We start from the raw sequence: 27000 nt of genomic DNA on the forward strand, positions 1-27000 counted from the left end.
AAGTCTTTGTTCAGATTGGGACTGTAGCAGAAGAGAATTGCCCAAGGTGCCATGCATATTTCCAAGACATGGCTGCATGGTTTGCTTCCCAACCATTTGGTTTCAAGTTCAGTTCCACTGCATGTCACCAAAGACAGATGTCTTCTACTACAGCCCTGTACTGACCAAAATCTTGTGAGAAGATTTGGTAGAAGGAAACTTGAAAGAAGCCAAGTTTATATATGTCTATGTGTGTGAGAAAGAGAGAGAGTTCATATTTTTGCATTGTTTGTAAATATGTTATTGCTCTTTCTCTTCTTTGGGTTCAGTTCCAATTTGCAGTGCCTTGGTCAAGGTCTTCAACTATAGTCCCAGGCCAACCAATGCTAGGTGAATGAGTCTTATAGATGGAAACTATGAAGAAGCCCATCATATGTATATATGTGTGTATATATGAATCTTTCCCAGTTTCGGTTTATTTACTTTCCTGAAACTTAGCAGTTCAGCAAACGAGACCAATAGAGTAAGCATCAGGCTTTAAAAAAAAAACAATAACTAAATGCAGGGGTTAATCTGTTTCACTAAACCCTTCAAGTCAGTGCTCCAGCATGGCTGCAATGCAATGACTGAAAAATGGAAAAAAATAAAAGGTAGGTGTGGGTGTGTGGTAAGAAGCTTGCTCTCCAACCACATGGTTCCAGGTTCAGCTCCACTGCATGGCACCTTGGGCAAGTGTCGTCTACTACGGCCTCAGGGTGACCAAAGCTTTGTGAGTGGATTTGATAGACTGTTGAAAAGGGGTCATTTGCCACTTTTGTATCTGTCTTTTGATGATGGTTGTTGCTCTGATAGATATTGTTATATTCCAAAGTTGTCGATAAAATGGTTCTATCTGGCACTGTACAACCCCCAGTCGTACAGTGTTATCCTCAAAAAGATTGGTTTTTTTATAACGTCCACTCAGTATCACAGTATGATTACTATATCAGCACAGACATGACTATTAACACAGTCGACGCATACTCTTGACCTTCCTGACTTTCTCTGTCGACCAGCTACTGGTCTATTTATAATGGTTGGTTACTACCACTTTTTACTAGGAGGGGTGTACAGTTTCACTATACAACATAGACAGAAACTGTAAGAACCCCATTGTACATGTATGTGTGTGTGTGTCTCTGTAAATATCTTTGTACTTCTATTTGTCCCACCCACTACTTGACAACTGGTGTTGGCATGTTTAAGTCCCTGTAACTGTAACTTAGCGATTCAACAAAAGAGACCAATAGAATAAGTACAAGGCTTAAAAAAAACTAAGTGCTGGGGTCAAATCATTCGTCCAAAAATTCTTCGAGGCAGTGCCCTAGCATAGCCACATTCCAATGACTGAAACAAGTAAAAGACAAAAGATAGTAATGTAGAATCCAATTTGCTGTTACCTGGCAACTATGAAGTCGTGCCGCCCATGAGGGACAATTGGGCGGCAGAGAATGAATGGATTGAGGTGATGGTTGCGGAAGAGGGGAAACTAACATCATCCCAGAATCAGATTCACTGATTGTTGCTGAAACTTCATTGGAATCGGAATTCTCAATACTTTCAAGTTGATCGACATCTGTAAATAATTAAAAATAATTGGAGGTCATCATCATCATCATCATCATCATCATCTTGTTTTCCATGCTGGCATGGGTTGAATGGTTTGACAAGAGCTCACATGGCCAGGAGCAGCAGTAGATTCAATTGTCTGCTCTGACATGCCTTCTACAACTGGACGCCTGCCACTTTATAGAGTGTACTGGGCGCTTTTTACATGGTACCAGCACCAGTTCTTTTTACATGAAACCAGTGCCAGTGCTTTTTATGTGGCATCAGTGCCAATGTGTTTCATGTGGCACCATCACCAGTGCCTTTTACATAGCACCAGCACCGACAGGGACATCATAATTAAAAAAACATTGGAGTCAGAATTATCGATATTTCTAAGTTGATCTGACACCTCATCATTACATTACTATTTTCCTTCAAGTTACACTCACCTACCCTCATATAATGCAGGGTAATCATATATCTCCACTACAACAAGGCTGTCCTTCCGTCATATTTTAGCCTCTCAAAACTTGACATAAAGCAACCCCTCACTCTACCATGACCTTGCTGGGTCAAGGGGTTTGTTTCTTTACAATTTCACTAGTGTTGAGGTCAAGAAAAAAGAAAAGCATTCAATGATAGAAAACCATGGTCAAAACAAAGGAGTTTGATGCAGTCCTCCAGCTTACTGGATTCTTAACCATTCCATCCATGCCAGTATAAAAGATAGATTGTTAAATGATGATGACATTATGCAATTAGGGTTTCTTCAAAGCATTTTAACCTGAGGCCACCCTGGGTTCTATGTTACAAACTTCTTGCATGAAAGTAGTCTAAATTTAAAAAGGTAAGATTGATACACCGTTAAAGAAAAACAGAAAGATTAGAATGTAAAAATGCATTTTTTTTTAATGTAAGATTTGGTAAAATACCCTGAAAGCAACTATATCAAAAAATGCAACAGGACTTTCTTTCCAATATTTTGTTAAGATTATTTCTGCAATTACAGAGATGTACTTGCATAGCAAGTGACCCGATCTGAGATTGTGTGCTGGAACAAAAACAATTGCAGCGTGGAAGGTGTTTATAAACCATTTAAGAAACACACAAAAACTGTTAGATTCATTTCAATATTTAAATCTAATCAACTGGACAAAATGCTGTGCTGCATCTCAGATGAATCTATCGGTTATTATGTGTTTCTTAAATGACTTATAAACACCTTCCACACTGCAATTTCTACAATTATTCTATAGAAATTACAGCCAGCTCTGATTTTTGCTACGTTTCGCATCAAGATATCAGATGTAAACAAAGAATGAGATCTAAGACAAAAATGGGAGTAATGAGTGTATATGCCATATTTCAGGAGATTTTGTCTTCGATATGAAGCTTAGCAAAAATCTGAGCTGGCTATAATTTCTATAGAATCTCTATAGAAATAACATTAACAAAATAATGTAAAATGCACTGCTAACACAGTAGAACATGGTGTTGACTTATGAAAACATTTAATATAGGCGTAGGAGTGGCTGCGTAGCAAGTAGCTTGCTTATCAACCACATGGTCCCACTGCATGGCACCTGCACAGGAGCCAGTCCAGCAGCACTGGCAACAACCTCACTTAAACGTTTTTTCATGTGACACCAGCATAAGTGCCAGTAAGACGATGCAGGTAACGATCATGCGAAACAATAGACAATGCTTCAAGCGAACTACAATACTTTCCTATACTTTATAGTATATTGTGTTTGCATAACAGAATGTCACATACCTACCAATCATTAATATTTCTTTCCAATCTATTATATATCGATTATATCAGAAAGAAATCACTTCGCAAATAAACATACCTGGAAGTTCTGCTTTTACTTCAAAGTTATTGGTATTTACAGCAATAATTGTAGCAATTTCAGGGTTTACTGAGCTGGGCACAACCTGCCAGACCTTCTCACCACCATCAGATTGGGTTGAGTTTAGGAGTTCCTGAGCAGGGGAGGTAACTGTAATGATTTGTAGTTGACCATTTGTCACAGGAGTAGCAAGTAAACTCTGTAAAGTTGGTGCACCATTTTGATTACCTGTAAAGAAATATTTAATATATATAAGAAACATGATAGGTTTTATTTTCACAGCCTTGGAAATATGCCAAGCAGAATATAACACTGCATAATATCAGACTTAAGTCATAAACATTATTTAAAAGCAGAAAAGTGTAAAATTTCACATAGTTCATACTCTGTATTCAGCATCTGTTTCATTAAGATAAAGACCCCCAAATGTATAATTTCATAATTGTTATACATGGTTAGTCTACATCACTCCATAAGAATCATAGGGCTGGTTTCCCGGTCCTTCTGGTATATATATTCCTCCCTGAATGAGGCACCAGCCCTTCGTAGGGTTATTAATTTTTACCAGCTGAGTGGGTGGAGGCAGATGGCCTAGTGGTTAAAGCAGCGGACTCACAGTCGAGGAATCACAGGTTCAAATCTCAGACCAGGTGATGTGTATGTTTATGAGCAAAACACCTATGAGCTTAGGTAATGGCAAACCTCTGCTGACTCTTCCGCCACAACTTTCTTTCACTCTTTCCTCCTGCATCTAGCAGCTCACCTGCGATGGACCGGCATCCTGTCCGCGTGGGGAACCTATACATCAACGAAACCAGGAAAACAGCCCTTATGAGCTAGGCATGGCACAAGAAGGAAGAAACAACAACAACACCAGCTGAGTGGACTGAAGCAACATAAAATGAAGTGTTTTGCTCAAGAATACAACACATCACCCAGTCCAGGAATTGAAACCACAATTTTACAATCTTGAGTCCTGACCAATAAGCCTTCACAATTATTAGTTACAATTAAATTAAATTAAATCAAATACATGGAAGTCAGTCCCATTAGAGGGTGGTGGTGACTATTGGAATGTAGAATCAAAGTAAAGTGTTGGATAAAATGAAATCTGAACAAGTATGAAAAATAATCCTTTACCTCCACTATGAGCAATCGATGTTTCTGCATCTTGGCAGACAGCTTGTCCATTCTTTGGCAAGAGTGCTGCTATCGTCTCTGGTGAAGTGTGGATTATTTCTATGGGAGTACCGGAAGTGACCAGTTCTCCTTGGCCAATGTCTTGAACAGTGGCTGTTGTCAAGAGAGACTCAGGAACAGATGACAAGATCTGCACCCCATCTGACATGATTAGTCACCTGTGAAAAAAAATAAACAAGAAGATAACTTCAAACATTCAATATCATTAACCTAGGACAGAAGCAAGCATATGATGGGAGAAAGAGGCTGAATGGAGAGACAGTGTATTAGAGGAGGAAGAAATGAGACAGTTTGCATCATCATCATTTATCATTCATTTTCCATACAGTCATGGATTAGCTGCCTCCACAGGAACTGGTAGGTCAGGAGGCTGCACCATTCCCTGCTATCTGCTTTGACTTGGTTTCTACAGCTGGATGCCCTTCATAATGCCAACCACTTTACAGTGTGCTGGGCTGTTTTTTTTATGTGACTCCAGCAACAATGAGGTCACCAAGTAAAGTGCAAGACAAGACCTCTTCAACTGAGGGACAGAAAAAAAAAGGAGTCTTACATTAGAGGGGAAACATAGCTGCCTCAGCTGAGGAGAGAGTGAAGAAAGAGGGGAGAATGAGAAAGAGAAGATGGTGGTAGCAGCGTGTGGGCTGGGGATTGGAAAGGCTGAGTGGGGGAATTCATGAGTGTAAAAGGAAAGTGGTGGGTGGAGATGGTATTAGGAGGATATGTGGTAGGGGAAAATGCAGCAGGTGGTGAGCTTGGGGGGAGATGGGTTGTGGGAGAGGTTTGTCAGGGCACAGATTGTGTGCAGGTGGAAGAGGCATGGACATAAAGGACACACATGTATGGCCTTGATTTTTACCTAACTGGGTGGGTCTTATTATGCTCAACTCTAAAGGAGCACTGTCTGTTACGACGACAAGGGTCCCAGCTGATACGATCAACGGAAAAGCCTGCTCATGAAATTAACATGCAAGTGACTGTGCAATCCACAGACACACATACCCCTAACGTAATTCTCAGGGAGATTCAGCATGACACAGAGTGTGACAAGGCTGGCTCTTTGAAATGCAGGTACAACTCATTTTTGCCAGCTGAGTGGACTGGAGGAACATGAAATAAAGTGTCTTGCTCAAGGACACAACGTGTCACCAGGAATCGAACTCACGACCTTACAATCGTGAGCTCAACTCTAGCTGTAATAGAAAAGACACAGTAATGCCAGGGTGTAGTGGGAAAGACAATAATAGCAGAAAAGGTGGCGAGCTGGCAGAAACGTTAGCACACCAGGTGAGATGCTTAGCAGTATTTCATCTGTCTTTACGTTCTGAGTTCAAATTCCACATCAACTTTGTCTTTCATCCTTTCGGGGGTCAATAAATTAAGTACCATACTGGAGTCAATCTTATCAACTGGACCACTTCCCCAAAAATTTTGGGCTTTGTGCTAAGAAAACAATAATAGCAGAAAGTAGAGACTAATAGCAACAACAAATTTGCTAGTGAAAAAGAGATTGTAAATTGTAGAACTGGTAAAAGGTGAGAGCATGATGGATGTGAATAACAAGTGACCTGGGGAAGAAGTGATGGCTAGCATTAGAGGAGGTAAATACAATCCTTTGATACTCAGGCATCTTGAGTGGGGAGAGAGAGAGAGTGATAGATGGATGGTGGTAGGGAGTGTTTAGTATACAAAAATGGCATGTGTAGTGAACAGGACAAAGGGCAAGTGACAGAGAGATGGGAGGTTAACAAGTAGGTGGGAAGGGCAGCTGATGGAGACTTGGCAGATATAAATGGCTGAAAGCCCAGACATAAATAAGTATTATACACACCAGTCTCCATTTTTACCCTCACTTTAACCCTTTGTTTCAATCAATTTTGAAAAAACCAAGCCAAAGCAGACATCTGGAGCCTGGTGCAACTCTCTGGCTTACCAGCTCCAGTCATTCTATCTATTCATGTCACCTTGGAAAACAGACATTAAATGATGAAGATGATGATGATTAAGTTAATGTTTGAAACATATATTAACCAGTGCCACCTGACCAGTTCCTGTGCCAATGTAAAAAGCACCATTCAAGCTTGATCGATGCCAGTGCCGCCTGACTGGCCTGTGCTGGTGACATGTAAAAACCACCCACCACACTCTCAGAGTGGTTGGCATTAGGAAGGGCATCCAGCTGTAGAAATCTTGCCAGATCAGATTGGAGCCTGGTGCAGCCTCCCAGCTTACCAGTCGTCAGCCAAACTGTCCAACCCATGCCAGCATGGAAAGCAGATGTTAAATGATGATGATGTAAAATTTGGAAAGAAAATATTAATTTAAGTCACTTTATCACTTCTTGTGCTTACAGACATGTCCTTTACATCCCTCTCTCACACAAGTGCTCCTAATCTTACAGGCTTACACGTGCTGGTGCCACATAAAAACATCTATGTTGGTTCCACGTAAAAGTGCCCATACTAGTGTTACATAAAAGCGTTTATGCCGATGCCACAGTAAATGGCACCCAGTCCACACCCTGTAAAGTGGTTGGCGTTAGGAAGGGCATCGAGCCATAGAGACCATGCCAAAACAGACAAACGGAGCCCAGGCAGCTCTTGTCAGACTGTCCAACCCATGCTAGAATGGAAAACAAACATTAAATGATGATGATGATGATTTTGCTTGTTTTTAATTACTTAATTTCTTCCTTTGAGGAAGGAACTAGTTTCTAACAAAAATACAAAGTTCTATTGTTGGATTTCAATTAATTTTGAAAATAACGAAAAATTTGGTAACAAAACTTAGTCATTATGTTGCTGTTTGGAACAAATATGAAATTTTTATAAAATGTTTTACTTTAGATCACTTTTAAACAGAAATTTTGTATCATAGAATCAGGGCTGGTGTTTGACTGGTTGGTATTAAATGGGTTTTGCCATTTTTGTACAAGTAGATGGCTCCTCACCAGCATTATGTTTTGTCAATTGTCATCTTCTTCATGAGATACCATCTTTAACCCTTTAATATTCAGATTATTCTCTCAAATCTAATGCTTATTTATTCTTTTATTTGTTTCAGTCATTTGACTGCGGCCATGCTGGAGGACCACCTTTAATCGAGCAAATTGTCCCCAGGACTATTAGTACTTATTCTATCAGTCTCTTTTGGCAAACTGCTAAGTTACTGGGACATAAACACACTGACATTGGTTGTCAAGCGATGTTGGTGGGAACAAACAGACACACAAATACATATATATATAAGACTATCTTCTTTCAGTTTCCATCTACCAAATCCACTCACAAGGCTTTGGTCGACCCGAGGCTATAGAAGAAGATACTTGCCCAAGGTGTCACGCAGTGGGACTGAACCCAGAACCATGTGGCTGGTAAGCAAGCTATTTCCCACACAGCCACTCCTGTGCCTTAAAATTTTTAACTACATCGTTTGTAATTTCTGGAAGAGATTTGAAACCACCAATGTGTTGTATCACTACTTCTCAACACCCATGCCTACTGGGCTGCCGAAGCAGCCTTTATTCACATTATTTTAGATTAATTATGCATTATATTGAAGCTAAGAGATTTTCCTGGTGTGACTGTTTATTTTTAGAATGACAAGATAGGTGTGAGAGGCCAGATCTGGTCAGTTTTAACATAAAACTGGTGGAATATTTCGGCCAAATATGGCCAGTTTGAATGCCAAAGGATAAAGTCATTCTTCATTCCAAGACTTCACCAGTTTCCTTGCCCCTTAGGTTCTGTTCACTTCTCCTAACATAAAAACCACCTTACTAGTGCTGTGAAGCCCTAAAAAAGGGCCAACAGTACATGCTGTAAAGCAGTTGGCATCTTAGGGTCCTTCCAGACAGAGAAGCCATGTCAAAGTTAACACAGGAGCATCATACTATTCTTGCACCCATCAGATCAAATTGTCCAGCCCATGCTAGCATAGAACATGGACGTTTATATATATATATATCTATATATATAAATACATATATAGATATATATATATACATACATATATAAATATGTTTTCTTTTATTCTTTTGTTTTAGTCATTTAACTGTGGCCATGCTGGAATAAATACTGGGCTCTGTAAGCCTAGTATTTATTATATCGGTCTCTTTTGCCAAACCGCTAAGTTACAGGGATGTAAACACACCCACATTGGTTGTCAAGTGATGGGGGGGGGGCTAAACTCAGTAGTTGATAGCTTCTGTTACCTAGGTGACCAAGTCAGTAGCGGGGAGGGTGTGCTGAAAGTGTAGCTGCTAGAATAAGAATAGCCTGGGCAAAGTTTAGAGAGCTCTTACTTCTGCTGGTGACAAAGGGCCTCTCGCTCAGAGTAAAAGGTAGACTGTATGACGCATGTGTACAAACAACCATACTACATGGCAGTGAAACATGGGCCATGACTGCTGAGGACATGCGTAAGCTCACAAGGAATGAAGCCAGTATGTTCCAATGGATGTGTAATGTCAGTGTGTATACTCAACAAAGTGTAAGTACCTTGAGAGAAGAGTTGGACCTAAGAAGCATCAGATGTGGTGTGCAAGAGAGACGACTGCGCTGGTATGGGTATGTGGCGAGAATGGAAGAGGATAGCTGTGTGAAAAAGTCCCACAACCTAACAGTTGAGGGAACCTGTGGAAGAGGTAGACCCAGGAAGACCTGGGATGAGGTGATGAAGCACGACCTTTGAACATTAGGCCTCACCAAGGCAATGACTAGTGACCGAGACCTTTGGAAATATGCAGTGCGTGAGAAGACCCAGCAAGCCAAGTGAGGCCATAACCCGTGGCCTATTCCAGGGGTGTAACTAGCCCACTTATGCATACCTTTCCTTCATTGGACACTAAACTCTGCTTGCGAAGACCTGTTGAGGCAAGTGAAATCGAAATCAAATTATATTCGATGACTGGCACCCATGCCAGTGGAACACTAAAGCACCACCCAAGCTTGAGCACTGCCAGAGCAGCTGACTTGCTTCTGTGCCATTGGCACATAAACAGCACCATTCAAATGCGATCATTACCTGCGTCGCCTTATTGGTACTTGTGCTGGTGGCACGTGAAAAACATTCAAGCAATGTCGTTGCCAATGCTGCTGGGCTGGCTCCTGTGCAGGTAGAACATAAAAAATCACTTGAGCATGGCTGTTGGCAGTACCGCCTGAGTGGCTCTTGTGCCTGTGGCATGTAAAAGCACTCACTACACTCTCGGAGTGGTTGGCATTAGGAAGAGCATCCAGCTGTAGAAACTCTGCCAGATCATATTGGAGCCATCTGGTTTGCCAGTCCTCAGTCAAATTGTCCAACCCATGCTAGCATGAAAGCGGACGTTAAACGATGATGACGGGCTTCTTTTAGTTTCCGTAAACCAAATCCACTCACAAGGCTTTGGTCAACCCAAGGCTATAGAAGACAGTTTCCCAATGTGCCACGCAGTGGGACTGAACCCGGAACCATGTGGTTGGTAAGCAAGCTACTTACCACACAGCCACTCCTGCAACTAAATATGTGTATGCTTTAAATTCTTCTGAGGAAGGAGCTGTTCTCTAACAATAATACAAAACTCCATTGTTGGAATGTCTATAACAAAAATATCACAGTTTAAACTTGAGAAAAGTCTAAAGTCTTGATATGTGTGTGTGTGTATACACATATATACATACATATATATATATATATATATATATATATATATATATATATATAGTACTATTACACCAGTAATTTATATATATACCTAGTGGGTGTATGAATATGTGTGTCATTATATCTACAGGTATATGTATGTATATATTACCAATGGTTATATCTTTACAGAATGAGTATATATATATATATACATATATATGCATACACACACATACACAGGCTACGTAAGTAACCACACAAACACCCATGCGCATTATTTACTGACATAGAAAAAAAACACTGAGTCATACATTCAGCCCGCCGGTTAATAACACCTGTATTGGGGACAACCTCGCCACACCCAGCCCCACCACACATTATATATATTTATGTATATACATAAATCCTTTATGCTGTAATCAATAACTGGAATTATTGATGATATTGAAAGAACATCAGGAGTATTTCAGAAGACAACCCAATACAACAGTCGATTATAATTACGTAGTGAAAACGGGGAGAGGGGGGGGCTCAATTTTAGTATAAAAACAAATTAACTGAAGGGGGCCAATAACAAAATATTAACTGTTGTGTTGTTTAACACTAGGTCAGCCTTAATTGAGCAGATCGATGGTTAAATGTATTCTAATCATTTCGTCATTGCTTTTGCTGGTTTTGTTTTACAGGCACAGTGTATCGAGGACTACAGTAATCCAATGTGGCTTTACTTTTTTTTTTTAGTACGTTAAGATGTGATTTGAGGAGCATTTAACAAGTTGGCCCTACGATTAAGTGTTCTAGCCGTGACAATCCTGTCTTATATTCAAAAATAGTGTGCGTGTGTGTGTGAATATATTATTCAAAGTCCCGTCTTCTTATAAAACAGTACCGAGTGATTTGTGAGCGATTAGGCTGCTATTTCTACCAATTAGCGCGGCTAAGTAGAGGCTTTCTCAGTAGTTTCGTCTCTTTAAACATTATTCGCTGTATTTTGCCAGAATACGCCTCATAAAGTTTATAAAAGAGCTTATTTGAAGGGCATTAAACAACACCGTTCCTAGTAAGAATCGAACTGCTGGGTACCTGATACCTATTTTAATAACGAAAACTATTACAAAACCAGACTGAAAATGGAAGTAAATGTTAACAGAAGTCAGAAGTATAGTGTCTAGAGAAAATACTGCATTACGGTGGAATTACATTGGTGTAGAATTTATAGAAATATAGAATGGTGTGGTATTTATAGCAAGGAATTGAGATATTTAAGTAACACAAACGGAATTTCATTTATATACATGTATTCATTATATATATATATATAATGAATCTCAGACTAGTATATAATAATATCTATTTAGAGCCAGGACTAGGATTAAAAGCATTCCAGCCATGACCAACCAATGTTAATTTCAGACGTGTGTGATAATGTAGTGGTGCCAGATGCGTTATGTATCCTTCCATTTTTAGTGTAAGATGTGTTAGTTGTAATATCGGTAGAGTATTTAGTTGTTATTTCTAGTCGCAGGTAAGAGAGACGAGAGAGAGAGAGAGAGAGATCGGTTCCCTGGTTAAGTCGGGGTTCCATCGATGAAGTAAAAATGGTAAATTAAAGAATGAATATCGACAGCATTAAGAAATTATTAATTGTGAACATGTCCGTATATACATGTGTTGGAGGGGGGGGTAACAAGGAGAGGTTTTGTTAGGTCTGAAGAATTCAAAAATATTTAAAACAGAAAACCATGAGGGATCAAATATTTTTGCTTTACAGTGTCTGGAGTCTGGGTACAAGAGAAAGTGAGAAAAGAGCATCAGGAATTGGTAAAGATGATGAGTTATGCGGTATAACGGTAGTGAAACAGTGAATGGCATATTGAGATATATGGGAATTATAATATCCTCAGTAATGGTAACAGATGAGTCCCATAATTTAAGACTTCGTCCCATAAGGAGCAACAGTGATTAGAACTCACAACCTGAATCTAACAAATAAAAACCAAGCTTTAAAGCGAAAACGAGTCACAAACCTCGAAATCGTCGCAAAACCTCGACTTCAAGATGGCGATGAAACTGAGGCCAAAATGTGTGTGTATGTGTACGTAGCTGGCCAGGTCTGTGTGCGTAGCTGTCTGTGTCTATATGTGTGGACTTATAGTCTACGTGTGTCTTCAGCTGTCTGTGTTTTGGGGTTTGCGTTTATGTGTATGCGCATGTGCACAAGTCCGTGTGTATGTTTTTAGGTTTGCATATCGTATGTGTGTGTGCGCGCGTACATATATGCATAAACATGCGTGTGTATGTGTAAGTGTGGCTATTCTTATTATGAGTGCGTGTGTGTATGTGCTTATATGAATGTGTGTTAGTCATGTAATCGAACTTGGCAGATGGCGCTACTTGTTCTCTCCCACAAAAAATCCTCTTTTTTTAATCATTTTCGTTAAGCATTAAAAGTTACAATAATTAAACATTTTTTAATTGGTTTTCTATGAAAGGATTTTACAGTATTGTTGGCAAGATCATATTTGATAACCTCTAATGTAAAATTTTACGGGAAATAAAGGAAAAAATAGAGAATTTGTAATTAGCAGCGATTTTTTCCCATTCTATTTGAAATTTACAGAATTGCAAGTGATTATTAATGTGTGTATCGTTAGCTGTTGTATAAATAAAGGAAAATGCTTTTTTTTTTTATTTAAAAGTATAAAAAAAAAAGTCGGGTGTGTATGTCAAGTTATGTTCGAGCCTTTTCAGACATCAACAATATAAGTTCCTTCTAGAACTCTGATACGGCATTCAAATTATATTGGGTCTGTTGAGACCTTACCGCTCAAAGATTGTAACAATTACTTGAATAAACATCGAGCTTCAACGATAGTGTCAATATCTTAGATTACCATGGGTATCAATCCTCTAAGACTAGGAATTTCATCAGTGATGCATAGCATTCTCTGTGTTTATTTATATGCTTCTTAACTTTGAAGCCCTTTGGCATTCACACACTATACTTTTTCACCGAGCATGTAGGTATTATTCATCATCATTTAACGTCCACTTTTCCATGCTTGGGAATTTGGCAGATTTTTTTTATAGCCATATGCTCTCCCTGTCGCCAACCCTCACCTGTTTCCAGCAAAAGTAATATTTCCCAGTGGTCAAACATGTTTTTCATAGAAAACTGAAAACGAATATTAAGGCTGGGATGGACAGTGATGCTTGATCACAACCATCACATAGTATCACGACAGGCACACACACAAACACGATCGTCTAAGAATCGATAAGTCATAAAAACGATGCATTTCTATGTTTGTCAATAGAGTGAGTCTATTAATCAAAGTATACAGTGTTATATATCCGTTTCAGCCGATCTTACTAGCACAGTTAAGTAGTACCACATGCTCTTCATGAAGAGTATTTAGGGTGAAATCAATTTGCTAATATTGACAGTAATTGATCTACAATACTGTATACTTTGATTTGTACATACATACACCTCACACACACACACACACATATATACATGTAGCGTACACTCAAGTGAAATTCCTCTCTCCTTTATTAAATATACATACATTTGAACGTAGTAGATAACAGCTAACTTTTGGCCGCTATTTGGACCCTGTTGTCCACCACTTTGATTGGTTGGTATTGGCACAATTTGTCTCTTACTCTGTCACCCCAGTATGCAACCTAATCAATCGGGGTCCCTAAATAAGATCATGTGAGACAGCTTGTTCATAATCCAATTTGAGCCTACTGTTACCTATAAAAACCCAGCTACTCCTCATCTTGAGGTCTTTGGTTCCAGACCTTCTAAGATCTAACCACTAACCACACGACACAGCCAGTTCCAGTGACAATGCCAGACAACACCCATCCAACAGCATTACAGCAACCTCCATCTTCATTGCCACCATCATGTCATCAACAACATCTCTATGTACACAGCACCAGCATCACTGCACAGGTTCTAACATAGTGCTGTTCATGAACTATTTCACCTTGGTTAACAACAAACAACCCACACAGATGCATGTAAATATATCAATAAATCTTTCACAAGCATTCCATGCTGTTGTGTCTCTCTCTTTTCTCCCTGCACAGATCACAGTCAATCCTACATATATTGTAAGGACTGTGTGTTGTCCAACATTAACTCTCGTTATCTCGCATTACACGGTCCTATATATATAGTCAGAATTTACAAAAAAACAAAAGACAAAGATGGGTGTGTGAACAATAGAGAGATGTATTAGTTTAACACTCGGGAAGTGAGAAAGTCCTTTATGTTTCGAGCCTACACTCTTCGGCAGAAAGGAACACAGAAATAAACAGGGAGAGAAAATAAAAAAGGTTTAGTGGCTAGGGATCTATCATGGCGAATAGCATATATATATATATATATATATATATATATATAAATATATGACAGGCTTCTTCCAGTTTCCATCTACCAAATCTGCTCAGAAGGTTTTGGTCAGTCCAGAGCTATAGAAGACACTTACCCAAGGGGCCACACAGTGAGATTGTACTTGTGACCACACGGGCTAGGAAGCAAGCTTATCAATCACATAACCAAGCCAATACATTTTCTTTTTTGTTCCTAACAACCCAATTATCTGCATTCATTAATTAATGTATTTCATGCTTAATTAGCCCCTTGAGTTCAGATATTAAACGCATCTAATGGGTTGCATTTTCCTTTTTACTGGCTAAGTCTGGAGGAAGGGACAGAGTCCCATAACCTTTGCAGACTCTCCATGACCTGTAAGATTGATGTCATGAATGTTCCATTTAAACTGTGGCAGGTCAGGATCTACAGGAAAGACATGAGGTGATTCCAGATTACCAATGTTCTAGAGAGAAAGATCAGAGTGCAGTGCTTTGTGCAAGGGTGGTGAGGTTGGATGCAAGGACAATGAGAAGTAGAGAAAGAGATGAGTGGGTTGGATGTGCCCGTGAGATGGAATTACAAGACCAGCCAGTTCTGTAGGAGAAGCATTCAATTAATTCCCCTCCATGTGTTAGATTTATGAGGGTGGTGGAACATTGCTATTGAGAGAAACGGTAATTATGTTGAGAAGTAGGGATATGATCCACAGAGGACCAGCTTCATTTTGATTTATGATACATGTTCCTGTGTTGGTAATTATACCTGTCCTAAACAAAATGGCATTACTTTTTGATTCACCCACATACTATCCATGGTTCACTACCATACAGCATCACATTTCATATTTCCCACTATAATCATGTGACTGGACCTCTTTTATCTAAATGAATTTTCCAATGGACATTAGGCTTTTAAAAATTCTGAAAACTTAGCTCATGGACCCAACTTCTTTCTTAGGTATCATCTACTCTCTGCAAATTGAATATCAAGGATTTCCAACTTAGAGCCATGATTTACAACAGGTCCAGTTATGAACATAGTAGAGTCCCTGTCCCTTCCACAGAAGCTGGTCACAAGTCTGTATTCCATCAAGAGAGTGCCTTAGATGTGCCACACATCTTACTGCCATGTCTTCTGAGCCATTGACCATATTAAGTTTTAATCTACCTCATCTACCATTTCAGTCTTCATACACTTAAGGGGTGATATTTCCTGTATAGCAACCTTTCCAAGATTGTTGATAGCTTCTGTTTAGTTTTGCTCACTAACCAACTTGTGGGATGCTATGGTGTGGCCATTGGTTTACATAACTGGTTTCTGGGAGAGTTGTTGAGTAGTTGGAGACAAGATGTATGGCTGACTGGTTCACAAAGATATAACTACATATACACAAAACCAAACACCTGCCTTTGTTAGGCTTCACTTAATTTCTAAGGCTCAAACAGGGACAACTTTCAGATTATAGGTATCATAGGTGTAGATGCTTCTGGGAAGAACTTTTATGACCTAATTTTACTTCTGTGCAATGTGCATCCTTATCTCTCCTGTAATAAGATTCTGAACTTTAGACAGAGTATCCTTAGATACTTTTCTATCATCATCACCATCGTCGTCGTTGTTGTTTAACGTCCACTTTCCATGCTGGCATGGGTTGGGCAGTTTGATAGAAAGCTGCACCGGGCTCCAATCTGATCTAGCAAAGTTTCTACAGCTGGATGTCCTTCCTAACGCAAACCACTCTAAGAGTGTAGTGTGTGCTTTTTCTATGCCACCGGCACAAGGACCAGTCAGGCGGCACTGGCATCGATCACGCTCGAATGGTGCTTTTTACATGCCATTGGCATGGGTGCAAATCAGGTGGTAATGCCATCAGCCATGACAATGATTTCACTTGACTCAATAGGTCTTCGCAAGCACAGTTTATTGCCCAATGATTGAAGGGTACTCTTAAATGGGCTCGTTATGATGCGCTGGCATAGGCCACGGTTATGGTCTCACTTGGCTTGCTGGGTATTCTCAAGCACAGCATATCTCCAAAGGTTTCGGTCACTTGTCATCACCTCCATGAGGCCCAACATTCAAGGGTCATGCTTCACCACTTCATCCCAGGTCTTCCTGGGCCTACCTCTTCCACAGGTTCCCTCAACTGCTAGGGTGTGACACTTTTTCACACAGTTGTCCTCATCTATATGTAACACATGATCATACCAGCACAGTCATCTCTCTTGCACACCACATCTGATGCTTCTTATGTCCAACTTTTCTCTCAGGGTGCTTACACTCTGTCGTGTATGCACACTGACATTACACATCTAGCGAAGCGTACTAGCTTTATTCCTTGCAAGCTTACACATGTCCTCAACAGCCATGGCCCATGTTTCACTGCCATGTAGCATGGCTGTTTGCACACATGCATCATACAGTCTACCTTTTACTCTGAGTGAGAGGCCCTTTGTCACCAGCAGAGGTAAGAGCTCTCTGAACTTTGCCCAGAGCTATACTCTCAAAGCAGCCACCTCCTACTACTGACTTGGTCACCTAGGTAACAGAAGCTATCAACTACTTGTAGTCTTTCCCCCTGGCATTTCTCTGCACATTTTCAGTGTTTATTGCTCCTGAGAATTTGCCACACACAAAAACTATCTCCCCAGTTAGCCTTCCTTTGATATTGTTGCACCTCTTATGTGTCCATAGCTTACACCACCTACATCTAATAGAGTTTCTACCTATGCCTTTTCTACAGATCGAGCAGGGCCATCTACCTGAAGGGATTTGAGATTTGTCTGCCTTCCTACTTATTAAGACTTTGGTTTTTTCTAGATTGACTCTAAGCTCCTTTGATTCTAGACCTTGCTTCCACACCTGAAACTTCTCCTCTAGTTCTGTTAGTGACTCAGCTATTAGAGCAAGGTCATAAGCACAGAGAAGCTCCCAGGGGCATCCTGTTTTGAATTCCTGTTATTGCCTGGAGGACTTTGATGAATAAGAGGAGGCTGAGGACTGATCCTTGGTGGATCCCTATCCCTACACGGAATTCTTCTCTGTACTCATTTGCCAATCCTCACATTACTGACAGCATCCCTGTGTATGGTTTGATAGCTCTTACTAACCACTCATCTATTTCTAGTTTCCACATTGACCACCAGATAAGGGATCGAGGGACCCTGTCAAAGAATTTCTCCATGTCAATGAAAGCCAGGTACAGAGACTTATCTTTGGCTAGGTATTTCTCCTGCAGCTGTCTTACCAGGAATATAGCATCAGTGGTGCTTTTCCCTGGCACAAACCCAAACTGCATCTCATCTAGACTGACTCTTTCCCTAATTAGTTGGGCTATAACCCTCTCTGGGACCTTCATTACCTGATCCAACAGCTTGATACCTTTGTAATTATTTGTATCTAATGCATCACCTTTACCCTTGTAGCAGTTGACTATGGTGCTCCTTCATGTATCAATTGTAAGAAATAAAGTAAGAAAACCATTATTAATTGTATAATATTTTAAATCCTAGGATTAAGTCCTTTTTAATCCCCAAATCCAAGGAGAAGCAAAATATCTTGTAACTCAAGAGTGCTATTATAATGGAGACACATCACACACTCATTGAGCTTCTGGTAAAGACACTGCATTAGAACTAAACTGAATTACAACTTGAATATTTTCATCAGTTTGTATCTATTAGCACACACTCTCTTTATCTTTCTTACTTGCTTAACCCTTTAGCATTTAAACTGGCCACATCCAGCCCAAAATGTTCTGCCTGTTTTATGTTCAAATGAACCAGATCTGGTCGCTCACATCTATCCTACAATGTCATTCTAATAATAAACAACCACATTATCTTGAAACTATGAGATTATGTATGATTTATTCAAAACAATGTAAATGAATAAATATTAAATTCGACAGAATAAACTGAATGCAAAAGGGTTATCATAATCATAGTCATCATCATCATAATCATTTAGCGTCCATTGTGCATGTGTTGGACAGTTTGACCAGAGCTGGCAAGCCAGAATGCTGCACCAAACCCTAGTCTGATTTGGCATGGTTTCTACAGCTGGATGCTCTTCCTAACAGCAACCACTCTGAGAGTGAAATGGGTGCTCTTACATGCCACTGGCATGGGTGCCATTTACGACACCAGTATCTGCCATGACTGCAATCTTACTTCGCTTGATGGGTCTTCTTCTCAAGCACAACATAATGCCAAAGGTTAATCTCTCTAAATTCATAAAAGCTTTCATGTTGAGATTAGACTTAGATAACTTATTTTTCTTTTTTGTATACATTTGTAACTTTTTTTAACTTGATAAACTTCTTGTGGTTTAGAAATGATTTGCAATTTTTTTCACCAGGGAAAAAAACAACTCTTAATTGTAAATTATTAAACAGCCATCTTAGAACTTATCAAAGTAAAAAGACATTTATTTCTTTGGAAGGTAATTGTTGTTCTCTATCATTTTGAAAAGATATCTAGGCGTAGGAGTGGCTGTGTGGTAAGCAGCTTGCTTACAAACCACATGGTTCCGGGTTCAGTCCCACTGTGATCTATTGAACATAATCTGTACTTAATATAAATATAGTTATTTTACAATACCTTTGTAATGAAAGCAGGGTATTTCAGCAAAAATATGGTCATAAATTGGTTAAAAACACTCTAAAATAAGCCACATACAATATAAAGTTGTCTGTTCTTTGTGAAGACCACCATAAGATATACCAGATGTGATTTCTCAATCTTATGTAACCAAAACATTGAATTCATAACTTGATCTCTTTCATTGAAATTTCTGTTACTATAATCGATTAAACCAGCTTCGTTCAACATAAATATATATGTACACATACACATACTCATGTACGTATATATGTATGTATGCATGATTGCATATATGTTTGTATGCATATAATGTATGTGTGTATGTATATGTGATGTATGTATGTGTGTATGTATGTATGCATGTAAATATATATATACATATCTATGTGCATGTGCACATGGATGTCACTGCATCTATTACATGCTAAACTTCTTGAATGTTTCACATATTTTTACAGTGCCTTTGAAAATTTCTGGTTGTAATCTTTTGAAGAGGTGTGTTCTTTCTGGTTTTGTGACTCCCAGCTTCTCAAAGTTGGCCCTGATTCATATCGCCAAAATGCTTCAAATATTATTGGTAGAAATTCAGAATTATAGCCTGGATGAAGAAACAGCAGACTTATTAGTTTGGCATAAATGTTTTTCTTCTTCAGGCGCAGGTATGGCTGTGTGATAAGAAGCTTGCTTCCCAACTACATGGTTCCGAGTGGCACCTTGGGAAAGTGTCTTCTATTGTAGCCTCACGCTAACCAAAGCCTTGTGAGTGAATTTCATAGATGAAAACTAAAAGAAGCCCATTGTATATATATATGTCATCATCATCATCATCATTGTTTAATGTCTGTTTTCCAGACTGGGGTCTGGGAAGCCAGGGGGCTGCACCAGGTCCCAATCTGATCTGGCAGTGTTTCTACGGCTGGATGCCCTTCCTAATGCCAACCACTTTGAGGGGGTAGTAGGTGCTTTTTATGTGTCACCGGCACAGGGCCCAGAGGAGCTGGTATTGACCATGATAGGATGGTGCTATTTATATGCCACTGGCATGGAAGCCAGTCAAGGCAGCACTGGCATCGGCCACGTTTGGATGGTGCTTTTTACATGCCACCGGCACGAGGGTCACAACTACAATTTCTGTTTGATTGTAATTTGATTTGATTTTGAGACTGATGTTGATATTGATATACTTGACTCAATAGGTCTCCTCAAGCACGGCATGTTGCCCTATGTGTGTGTTTGTCCCCCATCACTGCTTGACAACCAGTGTTGGTGTGTTTACATCCCCGTAATCTAGTGATTCAGCAAAAGAGACTGATAGAATAAACAGTAGGCTTAAAAAATAAGTCCTAGGGTTGATTTGTTCAGCTAAAACCCCTCAAGGTGGTGCTCAGCATGGCTGTAGTCAAATGACTGAAACAAGTAAAAGAGTAAAAGAATGATCTTTAATGTTATCTTGACATCTGCCGGAGAACTGATTTCACCTGCTGTGCAGTTTCTTTCTGTCCTAGATCATAATGTCTGGTCTGTTATGCTTGTATTTTATAGAAGATTGACAGGAACATTGAACCAGTATTCTTGTATTATATATATGGTTATGTCTTCCTCATTATCAGTAGTGGACTGGGTCTAAAAATATTGGTTGCCAGAAGACTAAGGCCTCCCGCCCTTGCAACTACAAGGGGGCCTACCTGTAACTACGTTATCATTTAATTTTTTTTTTACCTCCGCCAAGGAAGGAGGTTATGTTTTCATCGGCATTGGTTTATCCATCTGTGTGCAAAATAAATCAAAATGTGAACAGTATTTGATGAAACTTGCAGGAAACGTTGGTAATGACGCAAGGAACAGGTGATGAAATTTTGGTAGTGATCTGGGAATAATTTTTATGGATTCTTGAAGGATTTTTCTTTTGTTATATTTACTTTACATGAAGTTTTATAATGTTCTTTGATTATCTCCCTTGGAAACACGTTCATCTTTCCACATAACCTAGTTTATTTTTGTTTCTCTCTTAGTAATTTTACTTGTGTTGTGTGTGTATCACTCAAGTTTTAGGTAACTGTTGTTTCTTTTTAGTTGTATGGTGAAACCAGCTTGCTATTGTCATTGATGTATTATACATATTTGTACATTACTGCATACACTTTATACGCACTTTCTGACAAGTTGTGGTGCACCTGAGCACTGTATACAATAATTTCATTATTATTATTATTATTATAACTGCTTCAGATGATTCCTGTTTTTAAAGGGTTTTTTAAAAAAAATCATATGGCTGTGTTATTTTTTTAACCCCTGCCAAGGAGGTTATGTTTTTGCTGGTGTTGGTTTGGGAAATTGGGCAATTTTCAGCATGCATGCATATGGGTGGAAATGAGCTGCTTGGCGGAGGTCTGTGCTCTCCGAATGATTTTCTAGTTTGTTAAAATTATTCTTTTCAACTGTCTACAAACACAACCAAGCTGAAATAATTAATACATTCTTTCAGGAGTGAATAAAAAATTCTCAAACTTGAGGGGATGGGCCCCTTTGATACTAAAATTGGCCCCCAAATATGGATTTTAATGGTGGAGGGCAAGCTGGCCAGTCCGCCACTGCTCATTATACATGTAGTTATGTGGCTTCTTATATTTCTCCAGATTCCATTATAGAATGTTCTAGGCATGACATCATACCTTAAGGGTAGGTAATATCATGATGGTGTTTTCAGACAATCACTTATCATGTTGGCGATGTACTGAATGTTAATTCCATTAAGCAGCAGTTGTCACATCCAGCAAAGATCTGTGTGCTCAAACTTTTATAGTAAGAAACACTAGCTTGCTACACAAAATATCTTTTGGCAGTTATCCATAGCATATGTTATGTGTATAGGCCATGTAGACGACGTGGAAAATATGCAGTGTCTGTAATTTCCAACATTTGAATAGGTACATTATTTACATTTCACAGATATTTGTCCTCATCTTATTTGTTGTTAACACGTTTTGGCTGATATACCCTCCAGCCTTCATCAGGTGTCTTGGGGGAAATTTCAAACCTGGTTCTCATTCCTAAGGTATTTTCAATGTTGTTGTTGTTATTCAGGTCGGAGACCACTTCCCCCTGTTGGATGAAGTTAAAATAATAGACAGAGAACACCACTAGAAAATATGAAAACTAAAAGAAGCAGCACATATGCTAGGACATAATAACTTCCTAAGCAGACCAAGTGCAGATATGAATAGTAAAATAACTTAGTAATCATTAAGCTAGTGTTAGGAGCATAAATTGTGACTAAAGTTTGGTGGAAGATTTTCATTGAAAACTTTTGAAAACAAGACGTTTGTACTACAGATCCAGAGGCGGTTTCAGCCGGGTTGGTAGCGAAAGAGTTAATGTCCATGTTCCATGTTGGCATGGGTGACACGATCCAATGTGAATCTAAGGACAGTATGCTCTGAGGACAGCTGTGTGAAAAAGTGCCACACCCTAGCAGTTCAGGGAACCTGTGGAAGAGGTAGACCCAAGAAGACCTGAGATGAAGAGGTGAAGCACGACCTTCAAACTTTGGGCCTCACTGAAGAAATGATTAGTGACCGAGACTTTTGGAAATATGCTATGCGTAAGAAGACCCGGCAAGCCAAATGAGACCATAATCTTGTGGCCTATGCCAGGGGTATTACCAGCCCACTTATGCGTACCTTTTCCTTCTTTGAACACTAAAACTCTGCTTGCGAAGACCTGTTGAGGCAAGTGAAATCAAATCAAAAATCAAAATCAAATTAGATGACTGGCGTCCGTGCTAGCGGGGTGCAAAGAGCACCATATGAGTGTGATCATTGACAGAGCGGCTAACCAGCTTCCATGCCAGTGGCACTTAAAAGGCACCATTTGAGCGTGATCTTTACCAGCATCACCTTAAAGAGCACTGAGCGAGATCATTGCCAGAGCGGCTATCTGGTCTCCGTGCTGGTGGCATGTAAAAGACACCATTTGAGCATGATTGTTACCAGCATCGCCTTACTGGTACTTGTGCCAGTGGCATGTGTAAAAGATTCGAGCGAGGTCATTGCCAGCACCGCCTGACTGGCCCCGTGCCGGTGGCATGTAAAAGTACCCTCTACACTCTCTGAGTGGTTGGCGTTAGGAAGGGCATCCAGCTGTAGAAACTCTGCCAGATCAAGATTGAAGCCCGGTGCATCCATCTGGTTCGCCAGCCCTCAGTCATTCATCCAACCCATGTTAGCATGGAAAGCGGACGTTAAACGATGATGATGATGATGATGATGATGATATATATATATATGTACACACACACACATACATCATTTGACGTCCATTTTCCATGCTGGCATAGGTTGGATGGTTTGGCAGGAGTTGGTAAGCAGAGGACTGTCCCAGCCTTTACTGTTTGTTTTGGCATGGGTTTTATGGCTGGATGCACTTCCTAACACCAACCACCTTACAGAGTGAAGTTGATGCTTTTTATATTGTGCCAGTTGATGCTATTTATATTGTACCAGCAGGGAAAGTGGACGTTAAACGACGATGATGATGATGATTTATATACATATATGTACATATGCATGTGTGTGTGTGTGTGTGTGTGTGTGTTTGTGTCTCCTTGTCCTAACATCACATGATTGTTGTAAATAAGTGTCACTGTTATATCATTCACTTCCAACATTCTGGAAGAAGACATGTCTGGCCATGGAGAAATATTATCATTTTGCTTGGAAACAGTCATGGGTTGGCGGCAGAAATGGCATCCAACTGCAGCAAAATTTACCACAATGAACTCTGTCAGATTCACACAAGCATGGAAAAGTGGACGTTAAAACAATGGTGTTGATGATGGCGATGGTGGTGATAATGATGATGATGATGATGATGATAGTGGTGGTGATGATTCATTTTTAATTTAATAAACAAATTTACATTGACCTCAACTAAAGTGCATAGCATTCCAAAAACAAAACGAATAATGGTAACAAAATTAAGAAAAAAATAGTTGTAAAGATGTTAGATTTGTATTAAGCTGTCTGCAGCAGCAACAGTTATTTGTCTTGAGATACAAGAGAGAATCGGTACAAAAAGGCCTCAACTCAACATGCAGACTAGAAGGAAAGGCAACACGGTATGTTGTTTCAATAACAACAAATCTTTGCAAAGATATAGAATTACGTTGATAAGGTGCAAAACGGGTGGATCTGGAAAACATTCATTTTTTTCCTTTGATGTGATTGCAACTGCAGGTGATCTCCCAAGGTTATAAACAACGCTGAGATATATACAAACACACACGTATCCATACACACATGTTTATGTTGTTCTTAAGTTTCATGTTTATATGCTTGCTCAGTCAGCAGCATGGAGTATCACAATGAAACGTTCCTTTGCCCATGATGGCACCATACATATATGTATATGAGTGTGTGTGTGTGTCATCATCAACATTTAATGTCCGTTTCTCATGCTGGCATGGGTTGGATGACTTGACAGCTGGAAGCCCTTCCTAATACCAACCACTCTATAGAATATACTGGGTGCTTTTTCCATGGCATCATCCCAGTACATTTTATATGGCACCAATACCAGTTCTTTTTCTATGGCACCAGCACCCACACCAATGCTTTTTATGTGGCACCTTGGTTTCAGGATCTCAATTCTGTTGTGGTGGGCAGGTCTTCTCGTGCCACATATCTCAAACCTCTCTCATCTACTTTGTAAGGTTCAGCATTTATAGATTGGCCTTCAATACTTTGTTCTATGTCTTCCTGGGTCTCTCTCTTTCATGAATTCCCTCCACTTCAAGTGATTGGCACTTCTTTATGAAATTGTCCTCATCCATCCACATCACTTGACCAAACTAGCACGGTCTTCTCTCATGCACACTGCATCTAATCTTCTTCTGCTCAGCTTCTCTCTCAATGCACCACTGCTCTGTCACACATGCACATTGACATCACACTTTCAGTGGAGCATACCAGCTTCATTCCTCTTGAGCCTTTACATGTCCTCCACGTTCAGGGCCCATGTCTTACTACCATGCAGCATTGCAGTTTGTACACATGCATCATACAATCTTCCCTTCACTCAGAGAGAGAGAGAGAGAGAGAGACCATTGGTTGATAATGGAAGTAAAAGCTCTCTGAACTTTCTCCATCCTAGTCTTATTCTAGCAATTACACTTTTTGTACAACCTCTTCCACTGCTAATTGGCTCACCTATGTATAGCAAAATTTATCTATAACTTTCAGAGAGCCACCAGGATATTTTAAAGACTCAGTTTCTCATGTATCTGTGGCCTTTATGGCCCCTGTACATCTTCCACATACAAACACTACTTTCTCTGTTAACCTTCCTACTATTCCACTGTCCCTCTTGCATGTCCATAGCTTGTACTGGGTACTCTGAACAGAATTTCTGCCTACACCCTCCCTACATATTGAGTAAGGTCATTTACTGGAAAGCTGAAGGGCCCGGTCCAACTTCTTGCTCACTGGGACCTTAGTCTTTACTGGGCAAACACTGTACACTAAATTCATTATTGTACCTATAGTCAACTCTTATCTTATTAACAGTATCCCCGTGCCTGGCCTATATTGCTTTCATAAACCATTCATCTATCCCTTGCTTCCTCAGTGACCATCATATCATATCACAGAGCAATGTATTCTGTTGAAGGCTTTCTGTAGATCAACAAAAGCCAAGTACAACAGCTTGTTCTTAACTAAATACTTCTCTCACAGTTACCTGACTATGAAAATAGCATCTGTGGTGCTTCTCCCTGGGAGAAAGCCAAACTGCATTTCATCTACTCTAATTTGGTTCCTAATTAATTAGGCTATAACTTTCATCCTCTGGTCCAGCAATTTGATGTCTTGATAATTATTTCTAATTAAGGGATCTCCCTTGCCATTGTAGCAGCTGATCTTAATGCTGCTGTGCCGTTCACTAGGGATTATGGCTTCCTGAACAATCTCATTAACTATACAGGTGACTAGATTGTATCCAACCCTGCTAGACATCTTAAGCATCTTGGGAGAGACTCCTGATGGACCAGGAGCCTTGCCTGTCTTCATATCTTTAATTGCTTTATTATCTGTCATGCTACTGTTTACTAGGACAGGTGGTCCTTTGAGGAAGACTCTCTCTCTCTCCCATTCATTCTCCACATTTAATAGTCTAAAATAGTAGCTCTTCCATGCCTGTTTCTTTTCAGGATCACTAAGAGCAAACATACCACCATTATATATATATATATAAATAAAACGGTGCTGTATAAAAAAAAAACATTTGCACGGAAAGCATATAGAAAGTTTGTTTACACATAAAAAAACAAACACGAACTATTATAATTCTTAAATTTGACAGGAAAAGGGAGGCTGACTCGCTGGTGTAAAGGTAACACACTTAGTCGCATTAACAAAGGGATGTGGGTTCGACTCCCACACGGATAGGAAAGCCTTCTTTTTTCTGTCAAGGGCTTACATGCTCCTTTATTAGACTATTTTCCTTAGTCATTGCAGTGATTGCCATAGCTCTAAGCTTATATAAAAATACCATTATTATTATTTACAGGATTGTAAGATATGGCACCTTATACAAAAACCATTCACACCAAAAGCATATATATATATATAGTTAATTTGAGAAAGTTATAGCCTCATTAGGGATTAAATAATCCAAGGTATCCCACTGGTTAATCCCTATCATAAAATGTGGAAGTCATTGGTATATGTTAGGGATTACTGAAGTTATATATAATCAA

General features: G+C 39.6%; 1 protein-coding gene across 2 annotated transcripts in view; it reads right to left on the reverse strand.

Moving 5' to 3' along the window:
- LOC115232552 (calcium-responsive transcription factor-like) overlaps window positions 1-12516 on the reverse strand; it is a 35601-nt gene extending 23085 nt beyond the window's left edge. The window contains exons 1-4 of one of the 2 annotated variants that reach the window (XM_036513929.1): window positions 12278-12516; window positions 4563-4780; window positions 3423-3650; window positions 1419-1594 (exon numbers count right to left, since the gene is read on the reverse strand). In XM_036513929.1, the coding sequence (XP_036369822.1) occupies window positions 1419-1594; window positions 3423-3650; window positions 4563-4770 (612 nt within the window). In that variant the 5' untranslated portion in view covers window positions 4771-4780; window positions 12278-12516. The remainder of the gene's footprint in view (window positions 1-1418; window positions 1595-3422; window positions 3651-4562; window positions 4781-12277) is intronic. The other variant, XM_029802495.2, reaches the window with a different exon arrangement.
- Between the last annotated feature and the right edge of the window lie 14484 nt (window positions 12517-27000).

The sequence above is a fragment of the Octopus sinensis genome, linkage group LG2, assembly GCF_006345805.1.
Source record: "Octopus sinensis linkage group LG2, ASM634580v1, whole genome shotgun sequence".
Classification (NCBI taxonomy): Eukaryota; Metazoa; Mollusca; class Cephalopoda; order Octopoda; family Octopodidae; genus Octopus; species Octopus sinensis.